The sequence below is a fragment of the Corapipo altera genome, unplaced genomic scaffold, assembly GCF_003945725.1.
Source record: "Corapipo altera isolate COAL_440 unplaced genomic scaffold, ASM394572v1 59, whole genome shotgun sequence".
Lineage (NCBI taxonomy): Eukaryota > Metazoa > Chordata > Aves > Passeriformes > Pipridae > Corapipo > Corapipo altera.
This window is the reverse complement of record NW_020884917.1, coordinates 6,132,311-6,156,055: the sequence shown is the minus strand read 5'-3', so window position 1 is coordinate 6,156,055 and position 23,745 is coordinate 6,132,311. Positions and strand designations below refer to the sequence as shown.

Sequence of the window (23,745 nt, the reverse complement as noted above, 5' to 3'; positions counted from 1 at the left end):
TACTTTTGTTCCCTTGTGATGGAGATGCCATGAGCCCTAGGAGGCAGCAGTCCTTTTGTATGTAACATTTCCCCCTGGCTTGGCTTAGCTCCGTTTTACAAAGCCTAGCTTTCTGTTTTGCAACAGAAAAAATGTAACAGACTAGCTTTTATTGTTCTCTGTAAAAGTGTTCCTGTTTAACTGAAAAGCAGAAAACTAATGTTTTAAGGATCTTTGATTTCCTGAGAAATTTATATGAACAGAGAAATGAATCAGGTTTTCTAGGCATCTTTATACAGGCTCTGGAAATTCTGGAGAACAAACAGAGACCTCACAACAACGGCTGGAGGAAAGCTTTTATTAAAGCTTTTTTTAATCATCGTTATCATCATTTATCATCATTTTTTTTAATCATCATTAAAGATGCAGTGAGTGTAAATGCTGTAAGCACTTATCTACAAATGTATGACAAAAACTGAGCAAGTGCTTTATCCTGGTATGTCTAATTCCTATTTTTCTGCATAAACTTGAAAGGAACTGATTTGTGGAACTTAGAGATTAAGAGTTCAAAGTCCAACATCTGAGAATTTCTATTCTTTTGGGAAAATACTTTCTCTATCAAAGCTTCAGATTTGAGGTTTTGCTCAATTTTAAGAGGTGTCTTTAAAGGAGGTGATGTATATGATAATTACGATTGCTTTCTCTCTTTAAAAACACAATGTGCAGATTTTCAGACTGTGTCACAGTGCTGGTGGATTTCTTCATTTTCTGTATGCACACACCTTTTAATTGCTTTTACTCTCATCTGACTTCTTCATTCAAAACTCCTATGTTCACTTTTAAAAATTATGTTTAATTGTCTTTTAAAGCACTCATCACTTCAGAATAATTAAGTCCTCATTTGTTGGATAAATGAGAGTGGCAACAAATCATTGAAAATAAAAATGAAAAATATCTGTGAATTTACTGCACGGGAATGCTCCTAATTAAGCCTTAAGTGCGATGACAAAACCCATCTGTGCTTTATATATCAAAAATACCATTGCATCCCTACTCTTCTGCATGCATAACTATTTCCAATCTGAGTACCTTCTTCATTTTGCAATATGGACTTCGGATTAAAATCCATTAGTGCTATTGCCTATCCTTGTTTGATATTAAAAAAAATTAAGAAAACCAGACTGATATAAAACCACTAGCAATAAAGCGAAATGAGCCCTATACAGTAATGCCAGAAAATTATTTTGGGATTTTTTTTTTGCCGTTACATCTACTACAGAGCAGGGGAGTCTATACAGGTAAGCAAAGTAAATCCACGATCAGTTTGTAACCTTTTCTTAAACAAGCATTTACACCTTCTTTCCTTGGTGCTTGGTTGGAGTTCGCATTCTGTAGATGAAGAAGAGTATGATAAGATAGTACATGTTGCTCTTCAGAAGAAGGATGATGTACACTAAATATGCTGTCCTGTGCATTAAGTGATCTGGAAGCGTAACGTCTGGAAGTGTAACATCTGTAATCATAACATAAGACAGAAAAGTATTGTTTAATGTCAGTATTGTACAGCCTCCTAAAAGATGGGTAGAACTGGGACTATGTAGTCAGTTTACTGCTGCAATTACATTGACACCAGTGGCAAGTACAATATCTGACAATCCTTCGAGTGGGGTTTTCACTGCTAATAAGTTCAAGCCCAACTGAGCTTCTTAGCACATGCGGCTGGGTTATTATTCCTTGCAAAGGCAAGAACAATTGTGCTTCCAGCACTTATTACCAGTAGCACCACATTTGTTTGAATCCTTTTGTGTTGGATTTTTTGAACATAGGTGCTCATAATTCTTCCTAAAACCCCATTCAAGCTAAAAAACCAATTCATTTTTCCGAAGTACTGGGTAATTGCTAGGCTGACAAAGCATCAACTGAAGCATTTAACATTTCACTACTCCGGGTGTTTAATAAAGTGGCAATTAATGCGGGCTAATAGCCCAAAGGTCATCTGTAGCATCCTAATAAAACTCCTAATAAAGCTACCTAATAATGATAGGAGATCCCCTTGTAACCCAAAACAAAAGTTAGTTCAGAGTAGCAGTGAAGTGTTTTTAAGTGGCAGACTCCAGACTTAAAAGCACTATTTACACTATTTTGAAAGATAATTTTTGTGATGTTCTGAGCATACGTAGCAATAGCTATCTCTTCACGACATGCACCACTTTCCCACATTTTAATACATTAAATTACCTCTATTAAAAATTGCGCTGCAGTCCCCTTCCTGAGGAGTGTTCTTCGTAGAATTTACTGGAAAGAGAGTTTAAATGCCCTAGTTAGGCTTTTCTTTAATTGAGAAATAGGGGGGCAGTAGAGCAACAAGGAGATGGGAAGTTAGTGCTACATAACAAAAAAGGATGCTTAAGATCAGTTTGCAGAGCAAATATTCACAAGTAGGATTCATTTGCAGAGAGAATCTGAAGAGGAGAAATGCTTGAAGAGAAGTGACAGGGTATTTGTTGCCATAAGTGGGAGATGTGTCTTTGCCCTTTCAGGAATGTGTCCATCAGGCTGTTCCTTAGCAATCTCTTTTATTTGAAACTGGAGTCAGTTTGACCAACTGATCTTGTTATTGAAGAAGCTGGAGTCTAATTGCCTTCACAATTTACTGTTATTAGAAATGCAGAATAATTTATTTTGGAAGGGACTTCAATTAGTATGTTAATGGTTGTTCAGCACTAAAGAATAATATTGAGGTGTGTATGATCTAAGGTTTCCCTGTGGAGAATTTGCTATTTTGGTGATGATTTTTCTCTAAAATACACCCTTTTAGTTCTTGAAGTAGCCAATTTGTGTTTATTCTTTTTTACGTTGTTTGTATGCATAGATATATGGGCTTAAAGACATCCATATTGCAGCTCTAAGTAGATCTTCCATCAAAATAACCTTAAAGCATATTTTTGTCAGACTATATTTTGAAGGTTGAAATGTACTGTTTATTTATGGCTATGCTCTCACTCATTGGAGTTACGTGAATTTATAGTAAGTTAAGTAGAGGTAGGTATGGAGAAAATATTTACTTAAACCAATTTAGATCACTTTTTTTATACTTATTACCATGATTTAAACAATTTGCATTGAATATAAGTTAATTTTTCTTTAAAGTTTCATTGTCTTTCAGATTTTGCTTTACATAATCAATCTTTCCATAATTAAACACAAAATCTTATTCTTATACCTGGTTATTATCTCACTATTTCTGGACTATGAGTAAGTAATATATTTAAATTTTGTTCTACATCCTCAGCAACCTCGTTTTAAACTCGTTAGTTTTTTATAGCTATGACTAATGTCAGGGGGTGTCAGAGGGACTTACACCTGTAAGCCATGAGAGGTGTTACTATTTTCACAGTTACTTCTGTAAACTGGAAAGTAACTGATGTGCTTCAGTGCAGACCTTTTGTAGCTATACTTGTTTACACCTGATGAGGTTCAATAACTGTTATTTTTCTGTTACAAAGGCATGCTCACTTGGGGAGCATAGCACCGACTGAGTTGCTTTTCTTGGGAAAATTTTGGTAGTTTTTCCAGTTGCATATTTTAGCTATTGCTGTGCCAAGGAGCACAGATGTCTTCTGAAGCAGTAGTGGAAAGCCCTATTTCTCTAATTTTATTGCAAAGAAAAAGGATGTCTCTAATGATTCGTAGAACTAAATTTTTAACATATTGCATATACCTTGTGATGGCAGTGAATTCTTGTGGCTTTCATGCTCGTATTTGCAGTAATATTTCTTGTCTTTGTTGTCTGCTGGTACAGTTAACCAGGTGGCAATTGAGTATTCATCCTCTTCTGTGGGTTGCCAAGCATCACCTTTTACTACGTTTTCTGTTATCTCCTTTTCTTCATCAGTCCATGTCACTCGAATAACTTCTGGGTAGAATTTCTCAATAAGACAAACATACATTATCTGATTTTCATGTTTTTTCTGCAGGATTTCCGAGTTTGCTGGTGGAGAGCTTCCTTTGTCTGGATTGGTTATGGAAGGAAGAAAATTAAAAAAACAGAGATTTGAAAGATCAATAGTGTACAGTAAATAAATACACAGCCACAAAATAGAAATTCTGAAGAACAACAAAATAAATGCCTTATTAACAAGTGTTAAAATGCCCATAACAAATGTGAATGCTCTTTTGAGAAACGTTGAAAAACTGAAATACTGTTGAAGATATTAATAGCTATTAATCTCTTGAAACTGAATTAGAAAATTCCAGGCAGCTACCTGACAGCCTGTATACCCACAACCTTCCAAGCAGTGCTGCCATCAGTGCACTATCTGCTCCAGTCTTGACAATTATTAAGTAACAGTAATATTTCCTGAAAGATATTTGTTCATTTATTCAGTAAAAGTAATTTAATATGGCTTTATAATATTTGTGCAAAAACAAGTACATGAAAATTTTGTCTACAGAATATTAAAGGTAGATAACTTGCCTTTCAAATCTTTGCAGTTTTATGTCCCCAGTATAAGTTCCCACTGCTAGTTAATAAACATCTGCTATATCTAATTAAATTTTAGAAGCCAGTATTACTTTTGTGATTTTTTTTTTTTGGGGGGGGGCAACAAAAATTTATTATTACCTTTCTATTTTAAGGCATTTCATGTATTTGCCAGGTGAAGATATTTATCAAGACAGGAAAAAGGAATCACAAAATGCCCTGAACACCAAAGTTTGGCAATGCCATTCCTTTAATACTAGATCAGTTTAAATTATTTAATTAACACATCTGAAACAGAAAAACCAAAACTAAACTAAAGCAGAAGAATATGCTATATCTAGATAACATTTCTACATCTTAACAGCATGTCTAAGCCATCCCAGGGTTGTTGTAGGTGATGTGCTTTGTATGCTCAGTATGAACATACATGAATATATTTTAAATTAAAAATGAGCTGTTTCCACAAGTTAACTGTAGGTAAACTCTGTTTTGTTTGCCTCTCTGGATTAAGCCTTATGTTATTAGGAAGAGTCAAAATCATCCAGATTTTGTCCACACAGAGATGACATTTTGATATTATTTAAGTGGATAGTAAATTTTAGAATCTGCTTTAGTTCAACATGAGCTTCTGCAGTGACTGCATAGGCAGTGCTCACAGGCGATCATTTTTTTTCTATGCTTAACTGCAAGTGAAGACTATTTTTTTAAGGCAGCAGAGACATTTTAGGTGTTCATCTCCCTACATCGGTTTTTGTCTTTAGATTCCTATGTAAATCTCTGCTACTGAATTTGAGCAAGTGGATGCACAGGATTTACATTGTGGTCTGAGTGGTGCAGCGGTTTACTAGGAGAAAGCATATTAATATAAAAATGTATTTTTGTCAAAAAGCTTCCACCTTTCTTTAAATGATCTGGCTATTCTAGAGCAATCTTCTACATTGTACCTCCCCTAAAACAACTCAGTGATTTTTTTAAGTATTTCAGACTTGGTGTTTAAAAACAAAGATGACATTTCTACCTTCAAAAGGATAACCCTTTTATTAAGAATTTCCTTATTTTCAGAGATTTGTCAGTGAAATGACGATGTGGACAGAGTTCTGTTGTACCAGAAGTAAAATTGCGAACAATATTATGGTTCTCTAACATTAACTTAGGAATTAATTTCATATTCTTTATGCATCAGTTCTCCCATGGGTGGAAGATTAAAGTAATTTCTAAAATTATTATTTGTTCCAGAGTTATCTATGTTCAGAAGACCATGAAGTAGCTCTTGTCCCAATGACATTGCACTCTGCAAAGCCTCAAAGCTTAGTAACTTGTCCTGATTAATTCCATCAGGCTAAAATATAATTGGCTAGTTTGACATTATTCTCCTGGATTGTCAAGTCTAAATAGAGAAGTGAGAGAGATGCTTCCAGCTGCTTAGAGACTTCTGTTAAGATAGAATAATTTCCACCTCTGGAATTGCCAATATCTTTCCATTTGCCATAAAAAGGCCCTAGATGTTTAGCTTAAATAAAACACATAAATCATACCACTGTACTGAGGAAATGTGCTGAGTACATTGCTTGAATAACTCCAGTTGTATATGTGCATGTACATACACAGGTAAATGGATGACAGTGGAGAACTGAAGGAATTAAGTTTTGCATACATATATGTTTGCATGTGAGAAAAATATCTTTGTAGGTATGTTTCTGAAAAAAAAAAGATGAAAACTTGTAGAATTGGCTGTAGGCTTTGATGTAATTTCAGGCTGATCTGTAAAGTCGTTGAAGTCAACAAGACAGTTTACACTGGTTTTTCTGGGCAAATAATCTGATTCTTTCTGAAGAATTTTACAGTAATGAACTTAAAACTTCACTGTCATTTTTGGTTTAGTTAAACATTCAAAAATGTTGCTGTTTACCTTGTCAAACAATTTTCGGAGGCAGGTTTTAAGAGGTATATAGGTTTTACTTTTTCAAATAATATATAAGCATGAACATATATTTCTTAAGCTAAAATCTGTCTTTTCTCTCTTGTAACAATGCAATGGGACTGCAAAACATTGTACAAATAAAATTCTGGTGTTAGGTTTGTAATCAATGAGTTGTTAAATATTTAAGTTCAAAATAGATGTTTTTATAGATTAGCTGTCATAAGTTTTCTTAATGAAACTCCTCTACGGTTTCCTTATAAGTATCTATAAATATGATTTATAAATAATGTCACTGTGTTCTTGAGCTGAAATTTTAATTCTTATTACTTGGATGATCCCACAAAATGGAGTAATTTTGTCCAATGCTCAAAGCTCCTCTATTCCCCTTCAAGCCAGGGGGACCTGAGGGTATTCAGCACACTCAGCTCATAAACAGCATTCTTGTCCTGCTTGACAGAGATTTCAGGTATTTTAATTGGTTATAATGTAGTGTAGTCCCTATGGTGAGCCTCCCCAGATACCTTAAAAATCTATCTGACTTCCTTCCGAAGCTTTCCCATTACAGAACTTTTAAAAATATAAGATTTTGAAAACACTTACTGGAGACGATAAGTTTTGTACCAGAACCAAATAGCAAATACCATTCCACTATGGTACATTCCATTACAGAAACTGCTGTCTGAAGGATAGAATACCATCCAGAGGGACCTGGACAAGCTCAAGAAGTGGGCCCATGGGAATCTCATGAAGTTTAATAAGACCAAGTGCAAGATGCTGGACTTGGTTTAGAGTAACCCCCAGTATCAATACAGGCTGGGAGATGAACAGAACAAGAGCAGACCTGCCGAGAAAGACCTGGGGGTGCTGGTGGATGAGGGGCTGGACATGAGCCACCAATGTGCACTTGCAGCCCAGAAAGTGAACTGTGTCCTGGGCTGCATTAAAAGCAGCATGCCCAGCAGGCTGAGGGAGGTGATTCTGTCCCTCTAACCCACTCTGGTGAGACTCCACCTGTAGTGCTGTGTCCAGCTCTGGGGTCCTCAGCACTGGAAAGACATGGACCAGTAGGAGCGAGTCCAAAGGAGGGCCCCAAGACAATTACAGGGATGGAGCACCTCTCCTATGAGGAAAGGCTGAGAGAACTTAGATTGTTCAGGCTGGAGAAGAGAAGGCCTCAGGGTGACCTAATTGCAGCCTTCCAGTGCCTGAAGGGATTCCACAAGAAAGATGGAGAGGGACTTTTACTACAGCATGCAGTGACAGGACAAGAGGGAACGGATCCAAACTATAAGAGAGTAGGTATAGATAAGATAGTAGAAAAATATTCTTTACTATGAGAATAGTGAGACACTGGAACAGGTTGCCCAGAGATGCTGTAGATGCCCCATCTCTGGAAGTGTTTAAGGCCAGGTTGGACAGAGCTCTGAGCAACCTGGTCTAGTGAAAGGTTTTCCTGCCCATGGCTCAGGGTTTGAACTAGGTGATCTTTAAGGTCCCTTCCAACCCAGGTCATTCTATGATTCTATGATTTTGGTTGGAAAAGTTTATTAAACTGTAGATACAAAAAGCATGGCAATTACTTGATTAATAAGGTAAGGATTTTCACTAAAACCAGCATGCCACAAACATTTCCATTGAACTATAGGTATGATTTAGTTAGTCTTTCTGACATAAATCATTAGAACCAATCTTTGCTTCATATACTAACATAAGTTTATGTATTTAGCTAGGCTTAAAACATTTGGTAGCAGTAGTTCCTCTGCTCTGTTTCTGTGTTGTTGTTTATTTCAAGATTATGGCATTTAAAGCACATCTAGTGTGAAAAAATATTTTTGTCTTCCACCTTCCATTAAAATAAATGTCTCTGCAGGAAAGGTAAAAAAAGGATCATTTCTACATTAAGCAATTATTAAGCAGTAATTCAGCATAATTAATGCTGAATAATTAATTAATTTATTATTAACTTAATAACTTTGCTATCAAGTAGTTATTAAGCAATGAGAAGAGCATTTGGAGGCACTAATTTATTTCTATTGCCAAAGTGCAGCATATGTGAAAAATAATTACTGACAAGTTATTTCACTTTTGATAGCCTAACTAAAAAAAAAAAATTTTTGCAATGACCGTTGCATACTGTTCTTTGTATCTGTATTAAGAAGAGGTTTTCTTTTTTAATGCTTAATTCACAGCTGCTTGATTCCCTGCTAATTCCTTCAGTACAGCTGGAGGAAAGAACAAGGGTTCTGGAAACTATTACAGGCCCTTTTCCACCAGATTCTAGGAGAACTATGATCAAAACTATATCAAAATAGCTCTTTATCAGATATGTTTGTGATCCTAAATAACTGCGTTGCAAATACCACAAGGCTCAAAGTAGGAATGGCGAGCTGGGGAGGAGAATCCTGTGCAAGGATGGTGCCAACTCTGAGACAATATAACACATCTATATGACCACTCCAAGTTCCTATATCTTATTGTATGAATTGTATGAATATAACATACAACTTACCTGACACAATGAGTTTTGTACCTGAGCCAAAGACCTTGTTGTAATAACCAATCACAGTGAATAAAGTCTTTACAATATAAGTGCAACTCCGTTGTGTTTACATGCGTAAATAGTATTCTTTAAAGAAAATAAGATTTGCTATATAATCAATTTTTACACCCTAGTGAAGTAAAAAAAGGAGCATTCACCTAAAATAAAGTAAAAAAAAAAAAAGGTGTGTAGTTTTTTGAGGGCAGGTATGTTGTTAAATGGACAGGATTCATCTCAACTAATTTGAGTTATCCCAAAGTATAGGTGGATGATGCAGATTGAGTGCCTTGGCTCCATCTCTGCTTTCTGGAAAGGGGCATCATCATCACAAGATCTATTTGATCAGATGTTGGCGAAGTAATTTGCTCCTTATATACCCCCATAAAATCAGACCTAGAAATGGTGAAAATTATGCAGAGATCTGCATAGCATGAGACCACCAGCCAATATTTTTGTTGTCCATAACATGAAGCAAGACCCTGCATTGATTGGAATCAAAACTCCCACTAACCAGATATACCAGTTGGTCAAAATTAGATAAACTGTTTTCATCTGAGATGCTTAGCTGAGCCAAATTCCAGGCAAGTATCAGAGCACCTGAAGTTCACTTGAAGCAAAACAGTTCGGATAATTATGCCAGAATATTCTGAGTTTGGCATTCTTCTTTAATAGCAGTAATAACTACTAGTTTCTGCAAAAGATAGGAAGAGAGAGTAGCCTGTCAACTATACCTACTTTAAAACCGTTTTGGACATGCCTCAGATAACACTTTCATTTGGTATAGTCAGATACAGTCCTAAAGGAAAACGTTTTGCTTTTCAAAGAATATGAGTAGCACAAAGGTTGGATACATTTCTTTCAGAATGAATTAGGAATATCACAAAGGTTGAATGTGCATAATTAGAGATAAAAACATGTTTCTCTTCTCCAAATGCTTTTTTTGCTATATTAAGATTCATCTTTGCAAAGAAAATAATACTGGGGTTAGTATACATCTATGCTGCAATAGCCGTTGTATTTCCCCCATTTCAATACAGAAATACAAAACAATTACATTGAGTTCTGCAAATGGAATGCTATTTAAGGGGGAAATCCTGCAAAGAATTCAGAAGGATTAAAACTAGAGGGAATTAAAATAGCAGAGCACTTCATGCCAGCCAATACCTAATTCTATTGAAAAGCATTTCAGAAGTAGTTAAGTTTTATATTTTGTACTTACTTGAAACAGTAAGCTCAGTTCCACTTCCAAATATTTTGACATCAGGTCCCCCACTCTGATAATGCTTAGCAATATCTCCTGCACTGCACTTTTCTTGCTTAGGCTACAGAAAAATTCTCTCTGACCCAGTGCAATAGCTGAATTTTCAACATTTACTAGAGTACCATTTTTAGAAATACTTCAAGTTTTGTAATGAGTAAAAAGTTCAGAAAAATTTTGCTCAAAGTCACAGATAGATAACATTTTAAATTTCCCTGTAACTCTCCTCAGCTGTTTGCAATTTGACTTAATTATAGTCACCTTGATAACGCCATGTATTTTCTAAGCAACATACTGTAGGCATTGTTATATACTTTATACTGAAACCAGCATTCATCCTATTGGTTGCATATCTTCACAACAATTAAGAATAATACAAATGTACAAGTAACAAAGTTACTTTCAGTAGGGCCAGGAACTAGTAATTTGTTACATTCAGGGAATTTTTCTTCCCAATCAGTTTAGACTGGATGACTTCTATCAATCAAAAACTCTTTGCATTTCTCACTTGGTGTTCTGAGAGTAAACTGTCAAGAAGATTCCCAAAACAGAAATTAATCCATTGAAATATTTAAATTTTTACCTCTCCTCATTTTTACATTCCCCCATCCTTTATAAATATTCAGCACTTGTTCTAGAGGTAATCTATATTAATGAGGTTGATATATTTATTTATCATCAACCCACTCAATTGGGGCACAATGCACAGCTAACAAAACCCCACAATTTATCAGGGAGAAATTAATTTTCCTACAGTCTTTCATTCTTAATTGTCTGAGAATCTGAATGATTCTGTGAAAATCAGTTCAATGATAATGGTACTTACTAGAGACAATAAGCTTTGTTCCCATGCCAAAGTATTTGATCCAGGTGCTCCACACCATGTTTTGACTTTGCAATAAGCTAGCATGCTCTCTTGATATACAATTGACGAAGAAAATCCCATTTTTTCCCCGTCATCCCTCGGAGTCTGCATGAAGGCCTGGCCCTTGGCTGCTATCAGGAATTTCAGACTTGTATCTGGATGTTCAGCTGATATCTAATGCCCTTCAGAGCAAATCTCTTCCCTGAAGTCTTGCAAATTTGTAAGATAACCCCTCCTCTTAATGCCTTAGAATTAGATTAAGGCTCTTCTTCGATTTTAGACACACAAATAGGTACACAGAGGTCTGCATGTAAAAACCCTACCTTCACATACCTTCAGGTGAAAATCCAGCTCTTTCCCAAAGCATTACACCCCTTTTCACTTGCAATTAAGTGACACCAAGTACTACTAGCATGGAGTTCATTTTTCATTGTCTGAATACAGTTCAGCAGAGGGAAAGGAAGGAGAGAGAGCATCAAAAGCATTGTGAAGGTGTCTGTATGCTGCAGGTTGTGTTTTCTGCCCTCAGGATGTGGTTATTGCCTGCCCATCTCTTGGAATCACTCCAGACTCTGCTACAGCAACTCACTGGTAGTTTTTCATATACTAGCTGGTGGGAGAAGGACGCTTTTGTGCAGATGTTTCTTATACAACAGTCCAAGATAACATCAGAGGAGTTACCACTTCTGCCGATCAAACAGCCTGCATACTTAGTTTGGCATTTAAAATAAACTGAGTTAGAGTATTTCTGAGATCTCTTGTGGCATACTGACCACAAAGCTATGTTGAGAAATTACTAATTCAGGTTAGAGGGAGGAACTAGAGGGTGAAGGTCTTTCAGCTGAAGTAGGTGTAAAAAAAAGCAGTGGTCTACACTGAAGTCTTCTGGACAGGAACATCCAGATCACAATACAAAGCAAGGGCAGGAATGACACAGACAGAGAATGGTGCCAACTGGTGCTTTTCCTGCCACATCCTTAGACACACAGTGAAGGAGACCACCGCCACATCACCTGCAGTTGCAGGTGCTATTGGATTTATGTTGCTGACAGTGAGTAGCTGGAAGGTCTCATTTGAAGAATCAAAGTGAAACACTTCATATTGAAGATAGCTTGTCAACTCCCCTGTATGATCTGGGCTTGCAAGTATGAGCAGGATAAAACTGACTTACAGTCATTTGGAGACCTAATATGTATTTGAAATTATGTCACTTTTTCATCCCATCGGACTAATATTCTTTAAAGAGTTACACTTCAATGAACCATGAGAGGAGACTTTCAGGGTCTCACAGCAAAAGGAGAATATTAGGGAGAGGCTTAATGGTAGAGAAAAAGCTCTATGGATTAATTTCTCAGGCATTAAGGTCAGCATGCACCTTGAGGCAGTAACTAGGATGGATGTATTGCATATGAAACACAAGTAGGAAAAGTTGGTTTTAGCTATGGAAAGCCTTGTTTGTTTGGTTTTTTTCTCCTAACTTTGCTAACTCTATTTCCAATCTTTTGGATGATTCAGATCCAACACCAGTGAAACACGTATAATGATAAGTAAGAACATGAGGAAAGGGAATGATACAGCTCCCAAAAAAGAGAACAAAAATGTCCACCTCCAGATCTCAGTCAATAAATAGAAAATCTTCCTCCTCTGACAGCTGCTGACTTGCAAATTAAAAGAACTCTCCTCTTCCTTTGCTTAAAATTTTTAAGAACCTTCAGGCTAAAGCTCTCTGTTTCAATTTTCTTCGTCAGGTCAAATTCTTTGAAGAGCCACAGTACAACATGCTAGCCTATTTTCAGGAACAACAATATGGAAAAATGCCCATTTCCATTAAATAAACCCTTACAACCAGATCACTGATATGATTGAGTGATAAGGAGAAGAATCTGGAATGGAAAGGATGGATTGGGTATTGAACCTTTACTGTTTCATTTGCCCTTGCTAAGTCAAAATCTTGAGTTTTCGACAGCTGATGCTTCCAAAGGATCAGTCAGCACCGACTACATCCTGTTATTCCACAGCCTGCATCTGCACCAGATGGTTCATCCACACCAAAGGAAGCACACCGGGATCTTTCAAGTTATTTGTTGTCGAGACACTGAGGGAGCCTCTGATGTCTGAATTTCTACTACAGTGACTGTAACAGTGGGGGCAATAGTCAGTAGCAATGTCGTCTGGAATGACATCGTCTATTGTTAGAATACAGTTTCTGGCTAGAATTGTTTTCAGTCATGTACCTGTAGGCTTGGAAGCCATCATTTACTACTTTTACACCTGAAAAGCAGAAAATCCTATCTGAAACTTTTTTTGCCTTCTTTTAATACAAACATTGTCATGGTGATGTGACCAAAATCTTCAGAGTCACCTTTAAAAGGACAATTCCAGGTGTGCACTTCCTTTAGACTTGGTGAAGACAGAGAGCTCTCCATGGGAATTTCTTGCACAAAGCCACCTAGAAAAAAAGAAGAAAAGTTCGTTCATTAACCAGAATTCAGGGATTTGGGAAGATGCCTGTTAGCACAGTCATGGGTGCTGTCAGAGACTGTAACAGCTAATGACTTACACATTCTAAGATCACCAAAAGAATTTCACAAACTGACAAGAAGCAACAAAGCCCACCCCTCCCTGAATACTACCAAAGGACCTTCAGATCAGACAAATGGGTGCCACTGTCCAACTCTCCTGGGTGCAGATGCACACCTGACGCTACAAACTGGATTTCCAGGTAAGGAAAGAGGTTAAGAGGCAAATCCTGCAAGGTGTGAGAAATCCCTCTTATCATGCCAATGTCCTCCCTTTACATGATAACTGCCACAGTCCGAGGGGGGATGGGGCCGTGACACAGCACAGATGGGTCCTGAGACAAGGTAGAGGTGCAAATGGAATACTTTATTGAGGGGTGTAGGGGTTTTATGAGTTTCAGGTGGGGAAAGGGCTAGAATATGGGGTGGAGCATGAGACAGACAACCGGGGAACAAATCAGGGTAGGGACACAGGCAAAGGGGGAGGAATGTGGGAGGAATTGGGGAAGGAAAGGGGAAATTGTAACTGTCTCCTCTCTGCAGCTTCTTCAGCCTGTCAGAGAGGGGAGTGGGGAAGCAGGGAAGCGGGCATGCCTGGACATGCCCGGGAGATACAAATCTTGGGGAAACATACAATGTGTATATTTATAAACACATAAGAACTATAAAGTCCGTATCATAAAATCCTGTCAATTGCTGTATGTTTTTCTCCACGCCTGGAACCTCTCCCATCCTGAATCTTGTTCCTTCACAGATAACTCTGCGCATCTAGCCTGGGCTGTGCATCTCAAATGTCAGACCATGATGGAGCATGGTTGATGCTGTAGCTGTAGCTGTCTTAGGAGATGTTGAAGACTCAGCAACATGTCCCATGACACTATCCACTGAAAAACTTCCCACCTCGGGGACGCCACAAGGAGTTCGGGGAGCTAGAAGTGTGTAATAACTCATAACATCTTTGAGTTTTGTTGGGGACTTCTCCCAGCCCCAACAGAGCAAGATCATCACTTCAATCAACAGACATTGAAGGTGCAACTACCAACTTTCATTGCTGGATCCAGTGGACAGTGACTATACATATCTTTTCTCCCTTATCCTTTCTTTCCCTTTCTCTCCCTTACGCATTTCCTTAAGTGTTATCTTTATGTTTTAATAATGCCATATTGCTATGTTTTAATACTGTTATGATGCTATAGATGCTTTAATATTGCTATGCTTTAATAGTGCTATATTGCTATGCTCTAATGTTGCTATATTGCTATAGATGATAATACCCAGAACAGCAACATACTTGTTTACCTATGCAACAAAATTTTTCCAAAATAAACCCTACATACATATGTTTACAAACACTGATTATTCAATGTTATTTCACTCTAATCCACCCCAAGGGATTTATTAATAAGAACCTGGGTTGTCCTCCCCTTTCTGGGGCGGGTTTCAAGAGGTGCCTTTGAGGAAAGGAAGGAAAATAAGGAATGACTTCCAAGACCAAGCAGCTATGGCTACAAGCATGTTTGCTTGCCGTGCTTTGCTGTTTTTGAGAAAGAGAAGGAAGCCAGCCCTGGAGCAGAGTCAGCAATGCCACACGGGAGGAAGAGTGGACTCGGGTGTCAGCTAGTGACCCTGTGCATCAAGCCAGAAGAAAGGGAAGGGAAAGGAAGGGAAGGGAAACTGCTGGAAATGGGACTCTTAATGGTCCACATCACTTTCACTATCATATAATGGGTATACTGATGACACATGTTCTGATGAGGATGAGATCTGCTTCAGAAAGCTTTCTGAGACCATGACAGGACCACAAGGGAAGGTTTCTTGAAAAAAATGGCAATGTTGCCTACACCACTGCAAGTGCAGTAGTGCTGGATGCTGCAAGCCACTACATACAGAAGGCAGAAAACAACAACAAAAAAGTATTCACTGAACTAAGAGAAAACTTTGGAAAGCTGCCATGAGATTCTATGAACAGAGACAGGATGTGGCATTACCAATTCCTGGCTGAGAGTTGTGCATCACACCATTGACTAGCCTTAATGATAACAACAGGATACAGTGAAATATGCCATCCATAGGGATGTGGACAGACTTGAGAAATGAGCCCAGGAGAACAGTATGAGGTTTAACAACTCCAAGTGCAAGTTGCTTATCTGGGTCAGGGCGATCCCAGACATGAGTCCAGACTGGGAGAAAAACGCTTTGAGAGCAGATCTGCAGAGAAAGACTTTGAGCTTCTGATGGACCGATGGCTGGATATAACCCAACGATGTGCACTTGCAGCCCAGAAGGCCAACCACATCCTGTGCTATGAAAACTGCATCCTGTGCTGTATTTAAAGAGGGGTGGCCAGCAAGTCAAGGGAGGTGATTCTCCCCCTCTACTCAGCCCTTGTGAGACCTCAACTGCAATGCTGTGACCAGGTCTAGAGTCCTCAGCACAAGAAAGACGTGGACCTGCTGCAGTAGGTCCAGAGGCTGGAAACATGCTCAGAGGGCTGGAGCATCTCTTCTATGAAAACAGGCTGAGGGAGCTGGCGTTGTTCAGCCCGGAGAAGGCTCAGGGGAGACCTCATTGCAGCCTTCCAGTACTGGAAGGGGGGGGGTTACAAAAAAGAGGAAGAGTGGCTTTTTGTACAGGTAGATAGTGATAGGACAAGGGGGAACTGTTTTGAACTTGAAAGGAGTTTTAGATTAGATGTTAGGAAGAAATTCATTATTGTGCAAATTGTGAGGCATTGGAATAGACAGCCAAGAGAAGCTGTGGATATCTCTTCCCTGGAAGTGTCTAAGTCCAGACTGGATATCTGCAGAAAAAAGGTCCCTCACTCTGCACTGTTTGCAGCAAATGAATCCATGGGAGACAGACTTTGTTCAGGAAGAACTCTTTTGTAACTTTATCGCTCCATTTCTATATACAGACTCTCTACCAAGCCCGGGTCCGAGCTCTCCAGCCAGGAAGATGTTTCCTTATCTCCCCACATACCACACACCCCCACAGAGAACAACCATGCTTCAAGTGGCTTTCCAGCTTGTCCTTGTGATTCTTTTCACATACACACTAATCTTAGCTCTGGCTCACTCAGGACCACAATATTTTTGCTTTAGTATTTCCTTCTTCTTTTATCATCCAGGTGGCTGGTGTTGTCCGTCCAGCTGCTCCTACAGATATCGTCCTGAGCAACCTGATCAAGTGGAAGATGCCCCTGTCTGTGGTGTGGGGGAGGTGGGAACTGGACAACCTTTAAGTTCCTTTTCTACCCAAGCCATTCTATTAGTATATGATTATGTGATTATATGAAATCACTGAGCACTTGTCTGCTTAAACTTTGCATTTAAGACTTTCAAGACATGAGGATACTGGTGTGTAGTGTTTATTCACACCTACCTTGATACTTCTGAAGTCCCATTGCTCATACTGTGTGATGCCCCAGCATTTCAAGTATCCAATTACACCTCTCATCAGGAAAAGAAAAGCTGAAGAGTAGGCACACACTTGGCTATAGTCACAAGCAAAAACTATTCCTGTTATGCTTTTCTGTGAAATGCTTGCTGTGCTCAGGGCCATATACTAACTTCATGCAAATTTGAAGTGAGTCCATCATAATTGACAGTTTCAGCAAATATCCTTCTTCAAATAAAACGATGTTTATTCTATTTGTCTTAACACAAAATGAAAGAAGGCAATGGTTATATGTAGCACATCATTAGCTGTGGCGGATAAGAGACTGTAAATCTCTAATTTAAATTGGTCTGTGTGGGATTTTGTGGTATCCGAATTGGGTAAACAGGGCTTAAAGTTTTTCCAGGGGCTAACAGTTGCTTGCATGTACAACAGGGAAGAATATAAGGGGGAACTTTTTACTCGGACGTGATAGGCAGTGCCAAGTATACAATTTCCACCCGCCGAGGTAGTACTTCCTTCAGTATGTTGTCTTACTTTTGCTGCCCTCTCTTTCCTAGGGGAGAACAGAGGCTGGACTAGAAAATCAATGTTTCTCTGTTTGCTCCCCTAAAGGCCAACAGACTTCTGCCATGATGTGCAAACAGCACCAAAGGAGCAGGGGAGTGTCAAGCATTTACGTGCTAAGTCCTAAGGCAGTGATGATTTCCTTTATCCTTAAAACAGTGGATGTGTGTTGAAGTCAGGAGTCCTAATGATGACCCAGACTTTGAAAAGAACAGTTGTGCAGGGTTAGCTGCTCTCTTTGGGAAGCAGGAAAGGGTTTGGCCTTTCAGCAGCTCACATCAGATGGAGTGAGAAGACTGGTGGAATGGCACAGTTACAACCTTGTGGTTCAGACGTTGCAGGTGTTTTTTTGCCTTGATGATCTTTGTGTTTCTATCACAGTGAGGATCCCAGTAGGCACAGTAGTAAGTAGCAGCATCAGTTGGAATTACATCTTTTATTGTAAGAACACACCGTTGCTGACCAGAAATTCTTTCAACCATGTATCTGCTTGCTTGAAAGCCAGTTTCAATGGTAGCTTTTCCTCCTGAAAGGAACAAGAGCCTCTTTGGAGCTTCACCCTCCTTCTGCAGATACCAGTGTATGACGGCACCATCAAAATTTGCTCCTAACGTTTGAATTTCACATGTCATTCGTGCACTTTTTTGGAACTTGGTGATGGATATAGGACTCTGCAAGGGAATTTCCTGTGCAAATCCATCTAGGAAAAAGGAGAAATAATGTCATTAGCTGGAATTCAGTGAAAGATGCTTGTTAGCATAGCCATGAGTGCCAGTGAGGAAAGGTAGAATAAGAAGGAAGTACTTACAAGACCAAGTGGCTGTGGCAACAAGCACTACCAGCAGCAGCATGTTTGCTTGCCACACTCTGCTCTTGTTGAGACTCAGAAGAGAGTGAAAGGGATGCCAGATGGGGAGGGACTGTGTTGTGTGGAAGGAGGAGGTAACTCTTTTGAACGATCTTCAGCAATGGGTTTTCTGTGTGTAAGAGGATGGGGTGCCTTTTCAGAAAACCCTCTCCAGGCTGCCACATGCTAAAAGTGGTTAAAAGTATGTAGTCCTGTCTGCTTTCCAAGTAAATATGAAAAACACTGGTAAATCCAAGGTTGGTGGCCCTATAAAACTCGAGGCAGAGCAACCGAGAAAAGGTTGCAAGTGAGAGCAGCTATGTATCGTGGAGTGAAGGTATCAGCCTAGAGGTGACCCTGGTGGGCAGTGTGTGCGTACCATTACCCGAGGGGTGCAGAGAAGTGCACAGTGTCTGAGTGGGTGGGAGGCGTTCCCCCATCCTGTTAGGAACCTGTGCTATGAAAACTGCATCCTGTGCTGTATCTAAAGAGGGGTGGCCAGCAAGTCAAGGGAGGCCAGCAAGTCAAGTTCCTGTTAGGAACCACCCTTTGCTGCTTCACCTTAGTCACGTAGCTGCAGAGTACAGAAGTGCCTGGAGTGCCCCTGTGCAGCTGGTGGCCTCCACCAAGGCAGCTGAGGCCATCAGCCCGCAGCAACCAGGGCAGCTGCATGTCAGGGACTTGCCTTCACTTTGGCTCAGGTTGTGGGAGGAAATGCACAGCTGCAGGATTTCAGTTTCTAAGCTCAGCTGAGATGCAAACACTCATTGGAAAAAAGACTGGAAAGCAAAAGAAGCTGCTGTCAACAGCCGTGGCAGAGAGGCTTCTTAATGAGACGGTCTGGTGCTGTGAGGGACTCCCCTGTGATTGGTGGGCCCGGGCTGCAACTCACCAGGCACAAAGGAAATGAGTTTGTTCGACCTCCCTCCTGCTGGCAGCTGGCTACATGCAGTGAGCTGGTGGTAAGCACACATTGCTAAGTGCTTTGGAAAGGTACCTGTGAATGCAGGGTTTCAGGAAGAGTCAGGCTAGGAGAGACACCTGTCTCTGTGTGGAGGCAATGGAAAGGGTCCCCTTATTCCCAATAGGAAAACCTGTTTAATTTTGTGTCTGGCCACCCTGAGGTAGGTGAGAAGGAGAAATTACTTAAAGACTGGCAGAATACAACAAAGTGACAAGGAAGAGAGAACTGATAAACAGATTTTAAAGTGAAGTGGGGAGGAGGGTCAAGGAAAAGATCATTCATCTCAGCAGCATCCCATGACAGTCTCCTGTGTGGGCAACTGCAGTTAATCAGAGAGAAAACTGCACTGTCAGTTGTATGTTGAGGACCTGAAATCAAGCCCATGTTGCAAAAAACTGCCATGCATGAAACAGTAGCAGTACATTGATATTCTTCTGATCGCAGCAGAATTATCCCAGGCACCTGATCCCAGATGAAGAGTAAAGAAATATGGCAGTGATTGCGTCAGTGATTAAATGCCCAATTTACAGACTATCTAGGTTTTGTACTGTAGCTTTCTAACACAGTAAGTCTCCCAGTAAGAATAGTTTCAGACCAAACATAATGGTGTCTATGCCAAGAGGACACATGCAGTGGCCAGAATAGTGTTCTACAAAATAACTTTCCAGGTTCAAATTATCACTAAATAGACTTGTCAGAGATGAAATGGCCAAAATCCAAGCACTTTGTAGAGTACTTCATTATCTAAAGCTATCTAAATAGCTTTGTAAATCAATGCTACTAATCCTGATCAATGCTACTAATCCTGATCAATGCTACTAATCCTGTCTATCTTTATCTTCCTGTGTTTGTAAATGGTTTCCAGAATTAGTTGTTCCATTACCTTCCCAGGGATTGAGATAGGGCTAGCCTGCCTGTAGTTACCCCGGTCTTCCTTTTTGTCTTTCTTGAAAATAGGAGTGACATTTGCTTTCTTCTGGTCTTCAAGAACCTGTATTGGTTGTTGTGAGCTTTTAAAGACAAGTGAGAGTCTTTGCAGAGGCATTGGCCAGCTTGCTCAGCACTTGTGAGTGCATCCCACCAGGCACCACAAACTTATGTGTGTTCAATTTAGGTGCTCAGTAACCTCATCCTCCTCCACCGAAGGGTATGTCTATCCGGCTGCAGACTTTACGTCTGGTCTCAGGGGCCTGGGATTCCTGGAGGCCATTCTTAAGTGTGAATACTGAGGCAAAGGAAATACTGAGTACCCCAGGCTTTCTCATGTCATTTATCACCAGTTTCCCTGCCCTACTTAGCAGCTTTCCCTCGTCCTTCTTTTGCTGCTGTTGTATCTGTATAATCCTTTCTTGTTCCCCTTTACATCATTTGCCAAATTCAATTCAAGCTGGGCTATTTCTTTCCTGAAATCCCTGCATAGTTGAACAGCAGGCCCTGGATCACCAGCCGATGCTTCTGCCTCTTGCACACTTCATTTTTATGCCTAAATTCAGTGAGTAGCTTTTTGCTCATCCATGAGGGAGTCCTACTGCCTCTACTTGATTTTATAGTTTTCAGGATGGACCCTTCTTGAGCTTGGAGGAGACTCTTGAATACCAACCAGCTCTCCTGGACACCTCTTCTCTCCAGGGCTGTATCCAAAGGGACTCTTCCAAGCAGATCTCTGAAGAACTTTAAAGTCTGCTCCCCTGAAGTCCAGGGTTGAGGTCCTGCCTTTTGCTCTGCTGTCTTCTCTCAGGAGTCTGAGCTCCAGTGGCTCATGGTCACTGCAGCCAAGGTTGGCCCTGACCTTTCCATCCTCAACAAGTTCTCCACTGTCTGTGAGTTGGAGGTCCAGCAGAGCACTTTTCCTTGTTGGCTGCTCAATCACCTGTGTCAGGAAGTTGCTCTCAACTCCGTCCAGAGACCTCTTTGGTTGTGAGAAATCCTCAGATCCAAAGGATACAAAGATAAAAGTTAATATCTGAGTTAATATCTGAGGTCACATGCAGTCCAACCTGTGTTTCAAATAGTTGAGGAGGACAGAAACATCTATAGCAAGACATTAAAGACTCAAATCACACAGAAAGTTGCGCAAAACCAGTGTTCAGTTGAGCCTGTGGAGCTGTAAACCCACCACCATGGAGGTATTTGGGCTCCATTTTTAAGGTCCAGATGCATTAGAGGAATATCTCAAAGGATATTGAACATGTGCACTCTAACCTAGTTCAGAAACTTGAAGACATAAAAGTATATCAGTGTTCTCACCAGCTGTCAGGAAAATGTCATCTTTCCTAGAAACAGTCTGTGATTGTAGAATTTGATTTGTAAAACTCAGTACACTTAACCCAAAGGCTCTGAGAGGCTCTGCTTGCCTGGGGCATAGTTCATGACTGAGGATTTCAGTTATATCTTGGACATATCAGGTGAGGAATTGTGACAATAAAAATAGGTCTTCTGGGCTATTGTAGGAATTTGTAGTGACTGAAATGCAAAGGAAGACAAAAGAAAAATATGAAGAAGGATGTGCAAGATCATCTGGTCTTCTCTCCCTCTTTCATATTCCTGTCTTTTTTTTCAAAAGAAAGCACTGAGGGAATGGAGACATTGTTCTGCTTGCTAGCATTTTAACAGAGAAGAGATTTGTAGCTCCCACACAGAGACTGGCTGTGTTGACTGTCAGGTGAGTGCTTTCAGTAAAATTAAGCCTTCATTTTAAGAGCAGTGTTTCATATATCTACCTTTAAGAGACGGGAAGACTCCAGTTTCTGGATGTTGCAGATACGTGTGAGTACTGAAGTGATACAGTGATTGTTAACATTATATATTTAATAGTTGTCATAAGATGCTGTTTCTCCTCTCCTGCTGCAGAGTTCAGAGCTTGTGGTTCAAAGCACGAAGTATCTTTTTGTATGGCTTATCTTTGATCGACTAATGTTGTGGTGTAGTGCCAATATGCACAGTAGTAAGTGCCAGAATCCCTTGGGGTTAAAGATTTTATCGTGAGACCATATAAGGGCTGAGTAGCATCCTTTCGAACTTCAAATCTATTTCTATCATTGCCGTCATCAAAAACAGATGTGTGTCCTGACAGGTACAGTATCCTCTTCGGTGGCTCTCCAGGAAGCTGCTTGTACCAGTGCACAATGTCTTCGTTCATCAGTCGGCATGACATGCTGGCAGATCTGCCCTTCATCTGATGGTGCACCTCTGGGGTTTGCACTGGCGCTGACTGCATGTCTCCACCTGGAAGTGGAAGCAGAGAAATTATGTGAGGGGATAAGCTCCTGGAGTTTGGAATCAGTTCTGTACTCACTGTACACAGGAAGAAGAGGGGAAAGGAAAAAAGAGCTTACGGGACCAAAATAAAGTTTCAAGAAGGACTGGAAGCAGCAACATGCTGCCTGTGCAGATTATACCTGGAAATAAAGTAGAGACAGAAATGTTACAGAGCCCTTCAGGTGGAGAGAGCATCAAATGACTGGGAGGAGGAAATAACTCATGCAGCACATCCAATGGTTGTTCTTCAACTCACTACCACTGAGGGTGTTAAATTTACGAACAAGCTAAACCACAGCAGTAACAGTGGAGAAAGGACATAAAATACTCAATTTGAAAAAAATTTCTTCATCTATCTACCTACTACAACTCATTTCAGACTTACGTACTGAGCACACACATAAAACCTCAAGTTGTTTAATCTGGCCCATTCCAGGGATGTTGTCCTCTCCTCAGACACCTCAAAACTTCCCAGAAGCGTGTTTCACCAGTCTTTCCTAGAACATTATGAAATCATATAATAATAGAATGTTTTGTGTTGCAAAAGAACTTACAGATCATCTAGTTCCCACCTCGACCCCATGGGCAGGGACGTCACCTAGCTGGATCAGATTGCACAGGACCCCATCCAACCTGGCCTTGAACACTTCCAAGGGATTTGGCATCCACAACCTCACCACCCTTTCATTAAAGAACTTCTTCCTAGTATCTAATCTAAAGCTCCCCTCTTTTAGTTAAAAACTATTCTTCCTTGTCCTATCACCATCTACCAGCCCGTGTAAAGAGTCACTCTCCATATTTTCATAAGCCCCCTTTAAGTACTGCAAGGCTGCAATAAAGTCGCCCTGGAGCATTTTATAGCCTGTCACTAGTGGTGTCCCCCAGGGTAAAGTACTGGGCCCAGTATTGTTTAAACTTGTTCATCACTGTCTTGGATGAAGGGACAGAGGCCTCCTCAGCAAGTTCACTGACAGCACAAAGGGGGGAGGAGTCGCTGATACGTAATGATATTTAATGATATCTGTCTATCTATCTATCTATCTGCCTATATTGCTCTTAAAAAGAACGTGCAGCTGGTAATTTCACTGTGCGTTGAGGGTTACCAATACATAAAATGCCATATAAACATCCAACTGCACTGACTAGCCA

The 23,745-nt window shown here is 40.0% G+C and overlaps 1 protein-coding gene and 1 gene segment (V, D, J or C); both read right to left on the bottom strand.

The window, feature by feature from the left end:
- Positions 1–396: 396 nt before the first annotated feature.
- Positions 397–23,589, bottom strand: LOC113953150 (T cell receptor gamma constant 1). The gene is made up of 7 exons (XM_027656024.1): positions 22,978–23,589; positions 22,674–22,736; positions 22,257–22,563; positions 6,984–7,024; positions 3,701–3,991; positions 2,218–2,274; positions 397–1,492 (listed from the first exon to the last, which is right to left on the bottom strand). The coding sequence occupies exons 2-7, from the start codon at positions 22,714–22,716 to the stop codon at positions 1,329–1,331; spliced, it is 903 nt and encodes a 300-aa protein (XP_027511825.1). The 5' UTR covers positions 22,717–22,736; positions 22,978–23,589; the 3' UTR covers positions 397–1,328.
- Positions 16,970–18,711, bottom strand: LOC113953151. The segment is given in 2 exon segments: positions 16,970–18,227; positions 18,336–18,711. Coding segments are annotated over 2 exon segments (465 nt in total).
- Positions 23,590–23,745: the final 156 nt, after the last annotated feature.